The 15,785-nt window shown below is 43.5% G+C and overlaps 1 protein-coding gene across 1 annotated transcript; it reads left to right on the top strand.

Moving 5' to 3' along the window:
- The first annotated feature begins 2,324 nt into the window (after positions 1–2,324).
- On the top strand, positions 2,325–15,133 carry Crhbp (corticotropin releasing hormone binding protein). The gene is made up of 7 exons (XM_027401704.2): positions 2,325–4,090; positions 4,454–4,547; positions 4,830–4,987; positions 6,569–6,779; positions 8,269–8,417; positions 11,802–11,919; positions 14,708–15,133. The coding sequence occupies exons 1-7, from the start codon at positions 4,010–4,012 to the stop codon at positions 14,863–14,865; spliced, it is 969 nt and encodes a 322-aa protein (XP_027257505.1). The 5' UTR covers positions 2,325–4,009; the 3' UTR covers positions 14,866–15,133.
- Positions 15,134–15,785: the final 652 nt, after the last annotated feature.

The following is a 15,785-nucleotide window of genomic DNA, read 5'->3' as shown; positions in this document are numbered from 1 at the left end:
AGCTGTCAAGTTCAGTACTGGCATAAGGACAGATACAATGGCCCACTGAGAGGAATAGCAAGCCCAGGAATAGATTAATATATTCACATGAGCTCAACTTGAAGAAGGGTGCCAAGAACGTGCAATGAGGAAAGGACATATGGTATTGGTAATTGATGATATATAGAAAACTAAATGTCCACATGCACGAGAATGAACTTGAAACCTTATGTGTCACATCATTCACAAAAGTAAACTCAAAATGGATTAATGACTTAAATGGAAGACATTAAACTGTAAAACTACCAGAAAAATGGCAAAAACAATTTTCAATATTGGTGTTTACAATGATTTCATAGCTGGAACTACAAAAACACAGTCAACAAAAGCAAAAGTAAGCCATGGGTGTCACATCAAATTAAAAAGTTTCTGTATAGCAAGTGAATAAATCAATGTTATGAAAAGGTAAACCATTGGGTGCCAGAAAATACAACTATTCTAATAATGTGGTAATTTCCACAATATGAGAGAAATTTTACAAGGCATATCAAAGCAAAACTCTAACTTTACTATCCAATATGCTTGGGATTTTGTTGTTGTTATTTTTTTGAGACAGGGTTTCTTTGTAGCTCTGGCTGTTCCAGAACTTGTCTTGAGGACCAGGCTGGCCTCGAACTGGAAGATCAAGTGCTTTGCCTTCTGGATGCTGGGATTCCAAAGCTCAGCTCAGTTTTGGAATTTGAAGAGACATTTCTCCAAAGAATACACATCAGTGACCAATAATTATGCAAAACGATGATTAACATCACTGACTCTCAAGGAAATAAAAAACACAGGGAGCCATGACTTTACCTCTGTTGTGTGTTGAGATGGCTATTATCAAAGAAAGGGAGAGAAATTCCATTGTATACTAAGTCTAGATAAACCTCAAGGGAACTGTGCTAAATGAAATAAGCCAGTCATAGATGACAAATACTACTGGGTTTTTGTTTTGTTTTGTTTTGTTTTGTTTGCTTGTTGTTTTTGTTTTTAAGACAGCATCTCTCTACATAGCCCTTGCTGCTGTCCTGGAACTCACTCATTGTGTAGTCCAGGATGGCCTCAAACTCACAGAAATCAACCTGCCTCTGCCTCCTCAGTGCACCATTACCGCTATGTATCCCAAGTCATGTATCTTGCTATGTATCCCAAGCTAGTTAGGAACTCTGTGATCCCAACCCTTCAGAGTGCTGAGGATTCTGCATACATGAAGTATCTGAAATAGCCACCTCTTAGCAGCCAAGGGTAGAGCAATGGCTGCCAGAGGTTGTTGAGTGGTGGGTGGAATTGTTCATCTACACGTATGAAGTCCCAGATCTGCAGGATGGTAAGCTCCAGAAGTCAGCTAGATAGCACCATCCCTACAATCTGGACTGTCCTGTGCTGAAATGCCTGCTAAGAAGTAGACCTCATGTCATTTTCTCGCCACAAAAAACAAATAACAGCCAAGTTAAACAATAAGATGGGTGAAAGCAAGTGCAAACAATTTTATTGGTTTTGGCTAATTATGGTAAGTTTTATTCCACAGTCTTTCTCTCCCTCCCTCCCTCCCTTCCTTCCTCCCTGTCTTCCTTTCTTCCTCCCCATCTCTCTCTTTCTTTGAGACAAGTTCTCACTGTGCAACTGTAGGGTCTGAGGAAACACTGAAGGAAGACCCCAGACTCAAATAGTATGTAAGAGAAAAGAGCATTTATTATACCAGCATATGTGGGGTCATTTACCTGTATAAAATGGCAACGACCCAGAGAGGAGCATGCAGGCTCCTTCTAAGCACAGTTAAGGGGAGTTTCAGGGACAGTTACATCATCTCAAATACGATTGGTTAAACAAGCAGCAGTATATATAGTATACTTTTAATTGGCTGAGGTTTAGTTTTATCATTTTTGGACTCAGAAGGGGGCTGCTGGATTTGTCCTTGAGACATTGTGAGGCTGACTAAGGCCTTGTGTTTGCTCTCTCCCTGATCCCTGAATACAAGGGTATTGTGGGAAAAAACTGTCCCTTTGTTGGGAGAGACACCTGCCCTTCTCAGAGAACTGAAACCTAAATTCAGTTGTGAGACTGGGAGAGTTTAACCCCTTCACAACCAAGCTGCCTGGAGCTCACAATCCTGCCTTTGCCTTCTTAGTGCTGGGGTTACAGGCATCTGCCACTATGACTAGCTTCATCTTTGTTTCTTTAAAAACTTTTAAAAAACCTATTTATTTATTTTTGTGTGTTCAAGCATGCAGGGAACATCATTGTCTATGTGCTGGTGGAGGTGGGGGTAGGGTTGGGAGGGTGGATTTGTATGTGAAGGGGTGTGTCTGGGAATGATATCTTTTTGATGATGTTAACAAGTATCTTGGAGCTGAGGTGATACAGGTGCCAAATTCCCAAAGTGGAAAAGACAATGTTGGGTTGTATGTAAGTGTTGGGGTGACCCCCTAGGCAGGTCAGCATTAGTCTACATTGATGGGAAGGTAGGGTAGGTCATGGTGTGCCAGGAGAATGTGCCTGAGCATCTCTCTGGTGCAAACAAAATGGGAGATGGTTCTGCAGATAGCTGATGCCTTTAAGACAGGTAGGTGATTGTTGTGCCATTAGCTTTTCTCTTCTCTCATTCCTATCAGGGTTCTGTATCCCTCTCTGAAATTCAGATATATAAACAGCGCGGAGGATAGAGAGAAGGGCATGGTGGCAGTGCACATGACCTTTGGGTGTTTTCTCTGCTCTACATTCTATTCTAAGGACTGTTCATAGCATTATACCAGGATAGGAAGACCTCCAGATGAAAATTCTAAGGCACAACCCCTGCAGGGTTCAACATTGTCCCAAATATGAAAACGTGCAATTCTGATGTCATTCGATTGCCATTACTTTTCAGTACTTTCAAACCACAAATACAACTAATTTTTTTCCATTAAAGCCTTAGTTCATTTTTTTCTTGCAGTACTTATCACCTATTGCAAGGGAGTAGGGAAGCCCAGAGGGGAGTATCTCCACATTGTCCACAGCTTTGGACAGAAAGCAGAAGCCATGCTCTTCTCCCAAAGTAAGCTTATACGTAACTCCTGTCTGGGTTCCCACCCATTTGACTGGGTCTGTTTGTCATTTTGGGGAGCTTTAGCACTTTCCCCAGTGAATCAAAGTGACCCAGGTGTTTGCAAGCACTGAGTGGGGTGATATGATCTCAGTGATTCCAGTGAGGCTACAGACCTGGCTACGGGTAACTGTCTAGGAGTGTGCACACAGTTAAGCATCCAAGTCAGGGAACAGCCCAGTCAGCATCCAGAGGTCTATAAACCCCTGCTTTTTATTAAGGGGATGCTGATAAGAAACTGGACCAGAATAAAGCAAAGTTTAGGAGGCCTGGAATTTCATTTCTGCAATGTTCTTTAAAACCAGGTTCTGTCAAAGATCTGAAGTTGAAAATACCTCATGTGTCTTATGGAGAGGCATGGTGGTTGCACTGATACTATTCTATGGTCATTCCCAGCAGAAACCCATCCATAGTTATGTGACTAGGCCCTGTGATGAGGTCATATGTGTCTGGGTAATTTGTGCACATGTGTCATTTTGTCACTTTCTTTTAAAAAATTGAAAATTCACTGAATATATATAACATGAGTATAATGTAATGCTTGACAGGCCAAGTAAAATGCCTCCTTTAGTGTCCATCCCTGCCTCATTCTTTCTCCTATACGTTCAGGTCACTAGGTTCTAATGATTGGAGTCATTCTTGGTGAATAATGCTGGGCCATGCTGCAATATTTGTGGCTGAGAGCTGGACCCTCGTCATTGCCACGTATTTTGTCACCGAGGCAGGGTAACCCATGGTAACTAAGCTCGGATCAGTGAAGGGGCAGAGAGCCTCCCCTCTCTCCTGCTCTATAAAAGAGACCCAGGAAAGGACCCTAGCAGCCTCGAGCTCTCAGCGTGGGTGAAGGTGTGGGAAGAAACGCCTAAGGTCTCCGCAGCAGAGCGCACCAGCTGCAGAGACAAGGCCAGCATGTCACCGAACTTCAAACTCCAGTGTCACTTCATCTTGATCCTCCTGACAGCTCTAAGGGGAGAGAGCCGCTACCTCGAGGTGAGGCATTCTTCCTTGATCCTTAACACCTTTCCTGTGGGTATTCAGCCAAGGGCAGCGGACAGGAGTTTGATATTCTCCTCTCTGTTGCAACCATCCTCTTTGCTCTGGTTCTCCTAGACTTGCTTTCTTTCTCCTTGCCTCTGAGCATCCTAACTGCCTTCCTTTCTCTGGCCGCTGAGGATGCCTGGGTACCCTGATCTGATGGGAAGAATCTAAGATTCACTCGTAGTCTCTAGACTCGGGGAGACATGGACTCCCTCTCAGTTTGCTTCTCTGAGCTGCAAGGAGGGTGCCCTGCTCCTGGTCCACTTTCTTTCCCTCCCCCGGAACTTTTTGAGACCGATCTGCTTTCCTTGCCAGGTGCAAGAAGCCGCGGACTATGACCCTTTCCTGCTCTTCAGCGCCAACCTGAAGCGGGACCTGGCCGGGGAGCAACCATATCGCCGGGCTCTGCGTGAGTCGGGCTGTCCTGCTCCACTGTGTGGGCGCCGGGAGGCGGGAGGCTGGGACTCTGCGCCTGGGACACAGGCTTGCAGGATCTCCGGCCAGGGGCTGGCTGGGACCTCCCGGTTGTGGCATCCATGAGGTTCCTTCCAAGCCAGAGGGAGGGAACCCAGTACAATCTCAACTGGGAGCTCCAGCATGGGGGCACCGCGAGTTTCGGAGCCCGAGAATGGGGCGTGCTAAGAGCGGCTTCCTGACAGCTGGGGACCCCTGGCTCCATTCTCTCTTCCAGGATGCCTGGACATGCTGAGCCTCCCTGGTCAGTTCACCTTCACCGCTGACCGGCCGCAGCTGAACTGCGCCGTCTTCTTCATCGGGGAACCCGAGGAGTTCATCACCATCCACTACGATCTGGTCTCCATCGACTGCCAGGGTGGGGACTTCCTGAAGGTGAGGAGGTTCCCGCTCCACGCAGCCCCAGCCTGCATGCCCCTAAGCTTGGCCACCCGGGGCAACTCTGAACCAATTTGTTCCTGAGTCTCGGAAGCTTACTGGGGGAGCCCCAGGAGGCTGGGTTCCTAGGGAAGGTCTAGTCCCATACACTGCAGGTCCTGCGCCCCTGGATGCTGGTGGTTTAGTTTCCCTTCTGTGTGCTCCCCAACTCCTAAGAACTTCCTAGCACTTGAGCAAGCAGCATGAGACGCTGTGGTGCAACCTCGGGGTAGACAAAATATGGAGAAAATAATTAGCAGGAGCTCTTCTGGAGTCTACCGTGAGAACCTCTTAGCCGGCGAGTTCTCCCCTTCCTATTTGAGATCTGAATCCACCTCGCTCTTCCAGGAGCGCAAAGGCTCTTGGGAGCCTGGCTGATGCGGTTTGGGGGCAGCAGGACACCCCCAAACGCTGAGAGGCGTTCTGGTTTAAGACAAGTGAGAAGAGAGGAGTATCACCCAGCCCCGCAGCATCCTCACTTCAGTCTCCACAACTACACAGGGCAGCCGAGGAGGGCTGGATGGAGTTCTATTGCCCCAACAAAACAAGCTCTCTTGGGACTTCCAAAGTAGAACCATTTGTGAAGCTGTCAAGCTTGCTAGAAATAATTTGTACCCAGGTTGTTGGTAATGTTGCTATGATGGACTCATTAAAATGGAGCCCTGCCATGATTTTGAGAGCGGAATCAATTGACTTTGACCCTTTGTCCCAAAGCTAACTTAGGAAGCGATGAGGAAGTCTTACATGGCTTACTAGCTAGCACCACCTGACTGCAACATTAAACACGCACGCACGCGCACACACACACACACACACACACACACACACACACACACACACACACACACACCAACTTGAGATGATAATTTTCTTTTAATGTGAAGAGTGGTAAAGAAGCTGCAGCTTCCCCCACCCCTCAGCATCACTTTGACACAATCACTCTATGTAACCTAGGTTGGCTGCAAATTCATGATGCTTCCTCCCTCGGCCTCTGCAGTACTGGGGTTACACACATCCTCCATCATATCCAGAAAATTTTTGTTGTTGTTACTTATTCTTTGAGATCTGTTGTTGTTGCTCACATTTCACTGACTAGAGGCAATATAGAAGCTGAGGTCCAGTGAAATCCTAATAGTGATGCTGTATAGTTCATTTGAATATGGAAAAGACAAAAATATCAGTGTTGTCTAAATTTCCTTTTACCAAACTAGCTGATAAAGTATAAGAAGGTGTGCTAACTTAGCAGCTTGAAGGCTTATACAGAAAAAAATGATTAATTGATAATATTGCTTGCAACCAACCTGCACATTCAAAATGCATATAAATGAAAAGCTATCAGGCTGTGGGTAGGGGCTGCAGGTTCCTTGCTTATGACTGAAAGCTCATTGTTGGGTAACTTTCCCCCTCTTTTCAAAAAATTCTGACTTCAGGCTGGCTAAAGTGACTGTTTATGTCTGTATTATTACTGTTAATATTATTTATTATCACCATCATCACCATCACCACCACCACCACCACCATCATCATCATCATTTGAAGGTATTTGATGGCTGGATCCTCAAGGGGGAGAAATTCCCAAGTTCTCAAGATCACCCTCTACCCCTCGTGAAGCGTTACACAGATTTCTGTGAGAGTGGTCTTACCCGAAGGAGCATCAGATCTTCCCAGAATGTGGCCATGGTCTTCTTTCGGGTCCATGAACCAGGAAATGGTTTCACATTAACCATCAAGACAGACCCCAACCTCTTCCGTAAGTAAGCTCAAGGAAAAGACAGGACTCCCCCATGGTGGGAGGTGGCCACACCTGCTTTGTAAAGGTCAGGTCATATTGCTTCACATACTTAAACCAAGGAGTGTGTGAGGTCTTTATTCCTTGTTATGAAAAATCAAACCACAGTTTTTGATTTTATTTCCCGGGCTAGGCAATACTCTCATATATGGTACATACACTTTTATTTTTCCTCCAAAGTCTTGTTCTGCCCTCCTCAGGCATTCCAATGGGTGCTGTAAGGAACTTTAATCTCTCAAACCATCCCCCAGGTGCAGGATAAGCTTGAAGGATCACTAGGTGCCAGAGCTTTATAAACAAAGGCTGGGGAGTTGAGCTTCTGAGACAAGGTGGACAAATGTCATAACCTGAGGGGGAGTGGACCAGAGTGGCTCTGTGTCACTTTCTTCTATGTTATCTTCTACCACAAAGCCACTGCCCTAACTCAGTTCATTTCTGATAGAGAAACACAGAGATTATTCTGTAAAACTATAGAGCTGAAGATGAAAGAGTATGATTTTGAGCAAAATGAGTCCATGCACTAGCCTATTTTCTCATTAAGAGAAAACCCTGGGAGATGGGACATAGTTAAGAAGTACACCACTTGTCCGAGGGTACACAAAACTTGGGTTTAAACTCTGGCATCAGGAAGGGAGAATGAGAGAGAGAGAGAGAGAGAGAGAGAGAGAGAGAGAGAGACAGAGAGAGACAGAGAGAGACAGAGAGAGACAGAGAGAGAAAGGAAGAGAGAGAGAGAGAGAGGAAAATCTGAGGCTATCTGAGTAGAATGATTGGAGAGGACACATTTCTCCTGGAATCTACTTGGTAAGAAATCAGAAGATGCCTTTTAGAACTATCAAGGAATTTCACTTCTTTCTTAAATTAAGTGTAATAAAAAATATAAGGAGGTAGGTTATCCCAAAGGCAAACCCTATGTCTGTTTCATAGATAGAAGAATATCTCGGTTGTAAGTTTGAAATAAAAAAAAAAAGACAGAAAAACTTCAGAAAACCTTAAGACTACCAAGATTTAAAAGTTGATCATTTAGTCAACAGTACATTGCTCAATACCCAGCAAATAACTACTAGGTATAAAACTGTTGTTTATTTTAGTCTTGCCTTCCTTTGTCATTATCATGAAGTCTTTAGAATAAAGTTACTTATGGCTTTATTATTATTTTTTAAAATAACACCATGGCTCCAAATCCTAGGGGTGAGGATTTTCCACAGCATTAGGTTCTGGCTTCATCTTTGAGCCTTGAGGCCCACCCTTTGGATGCTGGGATGTAAGAGTATAGTCTATAAATAGGGTTGGCCCCATTCACAACTATCCTGGGCACATGTGGTCAGTGGGCCCCAGGTTGGACATATCTACTAGACCATGAACTGAATTCTAGAGTGAAGATATCATGAATTTCTATTTTAAAAACCAGCACTCCAAATAATATAATTGTAACGTTTTCTCCCTAAAGCTTGCAATGTCATCTCCCAGACCCCGAGTGGAAGGTTTACTCTGGTGGTCCCACATCAGCACCAAAACTGCAGCTTCTCTATCATCTACCCTGTGGCAATCAGAATCTCTGATCTCACCCTGGGACACTGGCATGATCTCCAGTTAAAGGTCAGTGGCTTGCTTGCTCCTTGGCCATTTGGTAAGGCCACTGGTTTTATCAGACCCAAAACACACCTTGTGTCAGGAAGGTGGAACCGTGTGGCTGCTGCCTTTAAGTTTCCCATATGCTGCACTGGCTTCGTCAAAGTCTATTTCAGTCACACTGGAGGCAAACACTCAGGTGCCTGTCCTGACTACTCCAGTACTCCTCTTGTGACATAGGAAATGCTTTCATTGGTAAAGCTACAGTATGTAATTACAATTGGACGCTCTTGTACTTTCCTCTTTTGCAAAAATCCTCTCCTAGCCGAGCCTCCGGTGAGTCATCAACACAGCTGCTTTCCTGATTATTGGAATTTTCTTTTGATACGAAGCAAGTCTCTCTCCCATTGACAGCACTGCTCTATGAAAGAATGCTAACGGTGGCATAAAATATGAAATTGGATTTTGATATAAGCAGTAAAGTTTGAAGAGCATGTTATATGACATTTTTGCCTAAAAAGAAAAATTAGCTGTGAGATTCCTATCAACTTGCTTTCATATCAATTTCTGTATGTGCCTTAAAATGAAGGCTGGCTTGACTGTATCTGTTTGCACAGATAGTGACTTCTCTGTGAGTCACACTCATTTCCTTTTCCTTGTTCAGAGGCCTAAGCTAAAATAACATTTGGTGGTATTAGAGGCAGCCAGCGTTCTCAAACATACAGATCTTTGTGAAAACTAAATAAGGAACAGGGCTGAGAAAAATAATTTCTATCCAACTTCCTCCAGGCCCCAGATTCATGTGGCTTTGCCTCTTCTTTGTTGTTGTTATTGAACCTTGATGGAGGAATGGTCCTTTGATAAGGATGTCTTAGTGATTTGGGTCCAACCTGATAGTGTTCCTATGGCATGCCATTCTTCGTGTACAGTCTAGAAGGGGGAAGGTGTGGTAACAGATCTGAAGGTCTGTGATTTACGTAATGAAGCTCTAAGAATAATTTTTGGTAGTCACTTTAGCATTTTAGAGACTACTTTGTTCCAGGCATCAGTTCCTTTAAAATCTACTTTTTGTATTGAGTATTGGCCTGGGTATTGAGAGCTAGGTATGGTGGCTTACACTTGTAATCTCAGCACTGGGAGATTAAGGTAGAAGAGCCTCTTGTGCCAGGCTAACCTGGACTACATAGCATGATCCTTCCTTTAATACTACTACCGTCAATACCGCAATACTAATAATACTAATAATAGTAAATATTAGTAATAATATAAAATTCCTTTGTACAAGGGGAATATTCTAGATTCTAAAAATAAGCAATGGACAAGGCAGGTCCTGCTCACGGGGAGTCTATTTTCTAGTAAGATGACAGGCAAAATTATCACCAATTTCAAATCACACTAAGTCTGTACAGAAAACGCAGCGGAGTGTTTGATAGGCAGGAACAGGAAAGTGGAGAGACAGAGAGCACTGCCTGAGACAATGTGGTCAGGAAAGGAAACTTCTGAGAAGGAGATGCTCAAGATTTGACCCGAACAATAGGCCAGAATGAGCACCAGCTGTGGGCAGAAGGAAGAGCAGAGGGAACAGTGCTGTCAGGCAGAAACAGGCTTGCTGGATCCTAGAAACAAGAAGGAGCAAAGTAGAGATGGAGATGGGAACTGCAGTGAGTGCTGTCCATCCATAGAAGGTGTGAGCTGCAGGTGCAGTGGGGAAGCTGTGGGTTCTGGTGGGAATGAGCTGGTGTGTGCTGTCTGAAGGTCACTCTGGCTCCCACCTGGTGAATGGGCTGGGGGATATGCTGCCTTTTTCATGGCCTCTGTGAGATGACTCTTATAAACTGGGTGGAAAGACTTCAAGTGTTCACAATGAGCAGTGGGGACTTTACTTCTAGGTCAACAAGTTAGGGTACGCCTTTGGTACAGGTTCTAAGTCTAGCAAGAGATGATAGGAGCTTCAAACTTCAACAAAGACATGTAGGAGCTACAGAGAGGCCCAGAACCCCAGACAGGTCCCTGTGCAGCTCACTTTCTGCCACTGTTTATGAGAAAGCCTGAGAGGATTACCTAGAGGAGAGAGATGTCATCGCTCACCAAGTGGAAACTTCCGCCAATCTACTCATGGGAAAGGCAATTATGTTCTTTCATTCCTAAATAGCTTATATGACTCTCAGTTCACAAACTAGTGCACAGTGGGCCTAATTAAATCTTTATTTCATCATGCAATGAAATTGTGTTTGAACTACCTAAGCATACAGCTATGCACATAGTAGGTCCCTTAAACATAAGCAGCTCCTGTTGTCTCCTTTCCTTAGCAAAATAGTGACCACTATATAATGTTTTAATTTCAGTTCTCATCCCACATTAAAGTCCTTCTAAATGTCCCATATGTATGCACCTGCATTTAGTTCTGTTAGATTTTGGTTCTCATGTTTCAGGGTTTATCTGGTTAACTTCTGGCCACCTGCCACATACCACTATGTCTCTTAATGAGTACACAGGGATGAATAACAGGGTGGCAGGCAACAGGAATGGTGGGAGACAGTCCATAGTTTAAGACCATTTGCAGGTATGGGAGGCCATTCCCCTTACCCCAGCATTTGGGAGGATTGACCTAAACTCAAGGCTAACCCAGGCATGTGAAGCAGCGGCCAAGTGTGACATTTGGGACTGAGAATGAACAGTTTCTGTGTGTTTTGTGAGGCACAGAAATCACTTGGCTGAGAACAGTGGGAGGATTCGGGGAAGTAGGAAATGATGGCTTCCGAGGCTTAGAATGAATTTTTCTTCTGAGTACCACAAAAAGGATTTGTTTTCCTTGAAAGGAAAGAGTAAGTGGTAAGTTTGGCTAACTTGAGCCCCAAATCACAGTTCTATTCTTTTTTAAATACACCCATGAGTAATCTAAATCCTTACTTGTAGAAGAGACATGTTCCAAGAACAGAAATTTTCCTTTATTAACAAGAGGCAAGGAAGCAAGCTGAGGGAGAACATAGAATTTAAATATACAAATCATAAAATAATTATAAGCTGCAGGTGGCTGGACTTCCTTTAATCTGACTTCGAGCTTTAAGATTCCCAGTAACCTGGCATGAGTCCAAGTATGTTCAAGTTGTGTTCCTACATCTTATTCTGAGCTTACAAATTCCAGTTTCATTTCTCAAGTCATTGAACTTAGCCCCTAAAAAGGGCACATACATTTAAAAATGGCTATACTGATTTAGAAAACTGATTCTTAGGAGTTTGGTTTTTGTTTTTGTTTTTCACCTTAAACCATTTCTGGAGGCTCTGATGTTTGAGTCAAAGGCACAGAGACTGAAGGCTGACAGAGCACACTCACTGATCTCTCTTGCCTCAGTTTGGCCTCTGTAGTAGGTTTACCTGCATCTTGCTCTGTCCACTGCTGTATTCTCTTAGAAACCCACGGCTGGGTGTGGCGGGACTAGCGACTTCGTGGAGCTGCTGGGAGGAACTGGATTGGACCCCTCCAAGATGATGCCATTAGCCGACCTGTGCTCCCCCTTTCACGGCCCTGGTGAGACTATTCTTCAGCTGTCATTTACGTAGCATCAGGGTGATTCCCTTAAATAAAACATCCCGATTTTCCATATACAAGAAGACAAATTCTACCAAAATTTTTGTTTTTTTGTGTCAAGCCAATGTGAGAATTTTACTTGAGAGTCTATGTATAGTATCAGAACTTATTACCTAAGTACCCGCATCAAAGATGCCTATAGAGCATCAAGGATGTGTATTTAGGGAAAACTATGAAAAAGAAAATGTTTCTCTACTTCAGGGAAGATCTCTGCTTTTATCCTCTGGAGACTAACAGTTCAAATGGTCAAAGTATCTGTGATTGGTAACAGTATAATAATGAAATAATAACTAAATAACTCTGCCATCTGTGTAGGATACATTCTCATGTATGTGTATGTGTGTCGGTATATATACACATATCCATGCATGGATACACATATGTTGTACAGGGCTGGATTACTTATGGCACATATACATCAAAGCAGAGATTTCTAGAGCGCCCCTAAGCCCCTGACTTCCCCCAACTTCTGCAGCTATACTAGCCCCTCAAAGACCATTGCTACCCAGAGGCAAATTCTGAAATCTCAAAGTACTCCCTATTAATACAAAGCTACTTTAGGATGCAGCTGCCAGATGGTGCCAGCTCTGCCTTGCTAAGGTGTGTGAGGATGGGGTCTGAACCACTGACCTCATGACCAAACTAATAGTTATATGTGGTGGGGGCAGGTTCCATAGAAAGATTCTATTAAGATCGCCCTCACACCTGTCGATTACAGGAATCGTTGGTAGTCTGGAAAGAGACAAATTAAAACCTAAGACAAAGAACACCAGTGCATGCTGGGCGTTGGTGGCGCATGCCACCAGCACTGGGGAGGCAGAGACAGGCGGATCTCTGTGAGTTCAAGGCCAGACTGGTCTCCAGGATAGGCTCCAAAGCTACACAGAGAAACCCTGTCTTGAAAACCCCCCCCAAAAAAAACAGTGCCAAATGGCACAGACCATTCCCCTCAGAGCCCCCTCCTCTCACACCCCCACAGACCCTCCTCTAACCGGGTGATGAAGTTGTAAAGCAGACAGCTTTTTTCTCCCCTCTTGTATCCTCCCTATTTCCATGTACTCTAAGTTTAGTCCCAAATCATAGAACCATTAGAGACCCTGTCCTTTAAATTGAATTTTGTAAGAAATTATGTCAAAAACAAATAGTATGCACATTGACTAAAGGAAGCAGGATATACTGTGTCGATTCAAGCTCAGAGTGACACCAGAAAGAAAAACAACCTTCCAGATTATCTAAAGAGAGATAAACACAGCCTCCAGGCAGCAGTTAATCTAGGTTCTCTCAAATTGGTATTTTAAAAAACTCAGGGTTGAAACTTATCATGCTTTCAAATAGACTTTCACCCTACTGACACTATCATGCTGTGTTGCTTCATTTGCACCTAGGGATGTGTCCGGGAGGCACCTGTGGCACAGTGATAGTGGTAGCATGCCTCAGAATTGAGAAATAACCTGCAGATACGAAGTATGAAGGGAGAGACTGGAAAAATTAAAATAGCAGGAAGAATTATTATAGTGCAGATAAAACGCGTCAGGAATCAAACTGTGCCTTTAGAAATGAATGGAGAGCAATTTTTAATGAAAATAACCTGACTTTCAGTGTGAGTTGCCTGGGCACACCTGTCAGAAGCGACAAACAGGTGTCAGGTGTGCGTTCAGACAATGAAACTATTGGCTGTAAGTCAAGTGAGAATGTTCAAAACTATTCCATACCAGGACAGTTTGAAAGGTGTTGGTAAACAATAGAAAAATTGGTTCTCAACCAGAGGGTCTTGACCTTTGGGGTCAAATGCATATTAGATATCCTGCATATTAGATATTTACTTTATGATTTATAACAGTAGCAAAATTACAGTTGTCAATGAAAATAATTTTATGATCCAGGGTTGCTACAACATGAAGAACTGTATTAAAGTATGCTGGCATTAGGAAGGTTGAGAACCACTGCAATAGAACAAAAGCTGGCCTACTCAGTGTGTGTGCCTACTCTGTGCAAATGAGTTTTCATTTGCATGTAAAATGTAGCCATTATCTAGACGTAGGGTGTAATAAATGGGATTTTCTGATCCACACAAACACCAAACAGTACAGTCCTGCCTCTCTGTACTAATTGCCACTTCAAACCCAGATTCTGTTCCCACCCTGAACTGTCCCTGCCTAGAAAGGCCAGCAATGGAGCAGAGTTCATTGGTCACCATTGTTCCCTTTGCCACCTAAGCATTGCAGGCAGGAAGATAAGACAAAGGTCAAAGAGAAATTTTACCTCTTTCTAGCCAGCTTTCCTTGTCTTATGGTGTCCTGTACGTGCAGAAAAAGACTGGATCTAGTTCCTGATTCTACATCTAATTATATAGTTAAAAAACAAAAAGATGGGGGGCTGGAGAGATGGCTCAGAGGTTAAGAGCACTGACTGTTCTTCCAGAGGTCCTGAGTTCAATTCCCAGCAACCACATGGTGGCTCACAACCATCCGTTATGAGATCTGGTGCCCTCTTCTGGTGTGCAGATATACATGGAAGCAGAAAGTTGTATTCATAATAAATAAATAAAATCTAAACAAAAAACAAAAAGATGTTTTGACTGAAAGGATTTGACTATGTGAGAGCAAGATGCCATTCATGTCCCTATCCCACCTTCACTGTTTAATTTATTTAGTGGAGAGCACTGTTTTTACCCTCTGTTCTATAACCTGTTGGAAAACATTTATTATTTTTTCCCCATCAATTATAGCCCAGATGAAAATCAGCTGTGACAACGCTGTGGTGCGCATGGTCTCCAGTGGAAAACACATTAACCGAGTGACATTTGAGTATCGTCAGCTGGAACCGTTCGAGCTAGAAACCTCTAATGGAAATAGCATCCCGGAATTCTGTTTGTCTAGTCTTTGAATGACCCGTTCAGTGATTGACATGCTGCTATCTGAGTGTTATTGTATAGTTATTGACAGTTATTGTATATGATCTCGATGGGCAGCCAGTGCAAAGCTTTTCATGACAGTCTGACAGTCACTATTCCAGGCCTTGAACACATGCTTACATGAGTTTCAATTTTGCTTCCTTTTGTTATAAAGTATCAATGAACAGAAGTTAGTCAACAGGTTGGAGTTGGAAATGCTTCGTGGTTTTGGTGTGCTGCATAAATGAACCGGTGAAGCAAGAGCAAGAGCAAAGAAGTGAGGAAAACAGTTGTATGGCAAGGGCAGATGCCACAAAGAGAGGAAAATGGCAGCCCTCCCAGTTTCATGACAGAATAAAAAAAATGTCAAAGTCTTGGGCATACCAAAGGAATTGTATCTGTTATTTTTACTTCATACTTCTGTTTACAAACTGTAGCTATTAGTTATTAATTGGTAGTACTTGTTTTTTAAACAACACTTTATAGCATGGGAACAAAAAATCTTTCCATCCATAAATCCAAATGTGAATAAAATATGCGCAGAATACTGGCATTATGACAGAGTGATGTATTGGCTTTCCTGGGGGAGGGGTCCCTGCCGCCATTACTCAAAGAAAGAAAATAATGTTCCCATGGAGTGCAGATCCAAGTCATGAACTAAACAATTTCGCATCTCTTGGAGCTGATAACTCTGGAGAGGTGATGTGTGTAATTCAGGGCAGAGGGAGAATTGCAATGGGTACACTGACTCTCCCTAGCCAGGAAGTAGGGAGAGGACATGTGCTTTCTACACGTCACTGAGGAAACTCAGAGTACATGTCATAACCACAGAGGACATTTCCAGTGGGGATGCTAAGGACTTTACCCTCCTCATGGAGACAAAATTTGTAGAAATCTGCGTGCTTTGCTTTAG

The sequence above is a fragment of the Cricetulus griseus genome, chromosome 2 (genome assembly GCF_003668045.3).
Source record: "Cricetulus griseus strain 17A/GY chromosome 2, alternate assembly CriGri-PICRH-1.0, whole genome shotgun sequence".
NCBI classification, from domain to species: Eukaryota; Metazoa; Chordata; class Mammalia; order Rodentia; family Cricetidae; genus Cricetulus; species Cricetulus griseus.
This window is presented reverse-complemented; position numbering and strand designations above follow the sequence as displayed.

Coding starts and splice junctions, on each gene's coding strand:
- Crhbp (XM_027401704.2), top strand. CDS start 4,010: ATGTCACCGAACTTCAAACTCCAGTGTCACTTCATCTTGATCCTCCTG. Junction 4,091..4,453: donor GAGAGAGCCGCTACCTCGAG/GTGAGGCATTCT, acceptor TTTCCTTGCCAG/GTGCAAGAAGCCGCGGACTA. Junction 4,988..6,568: donor AGGGTGGGGACTTCCTGAAG/GTGAGGAGGTTC, acceptor CATCATTTGAAG/GTATTTGATGGCTGGATCCT.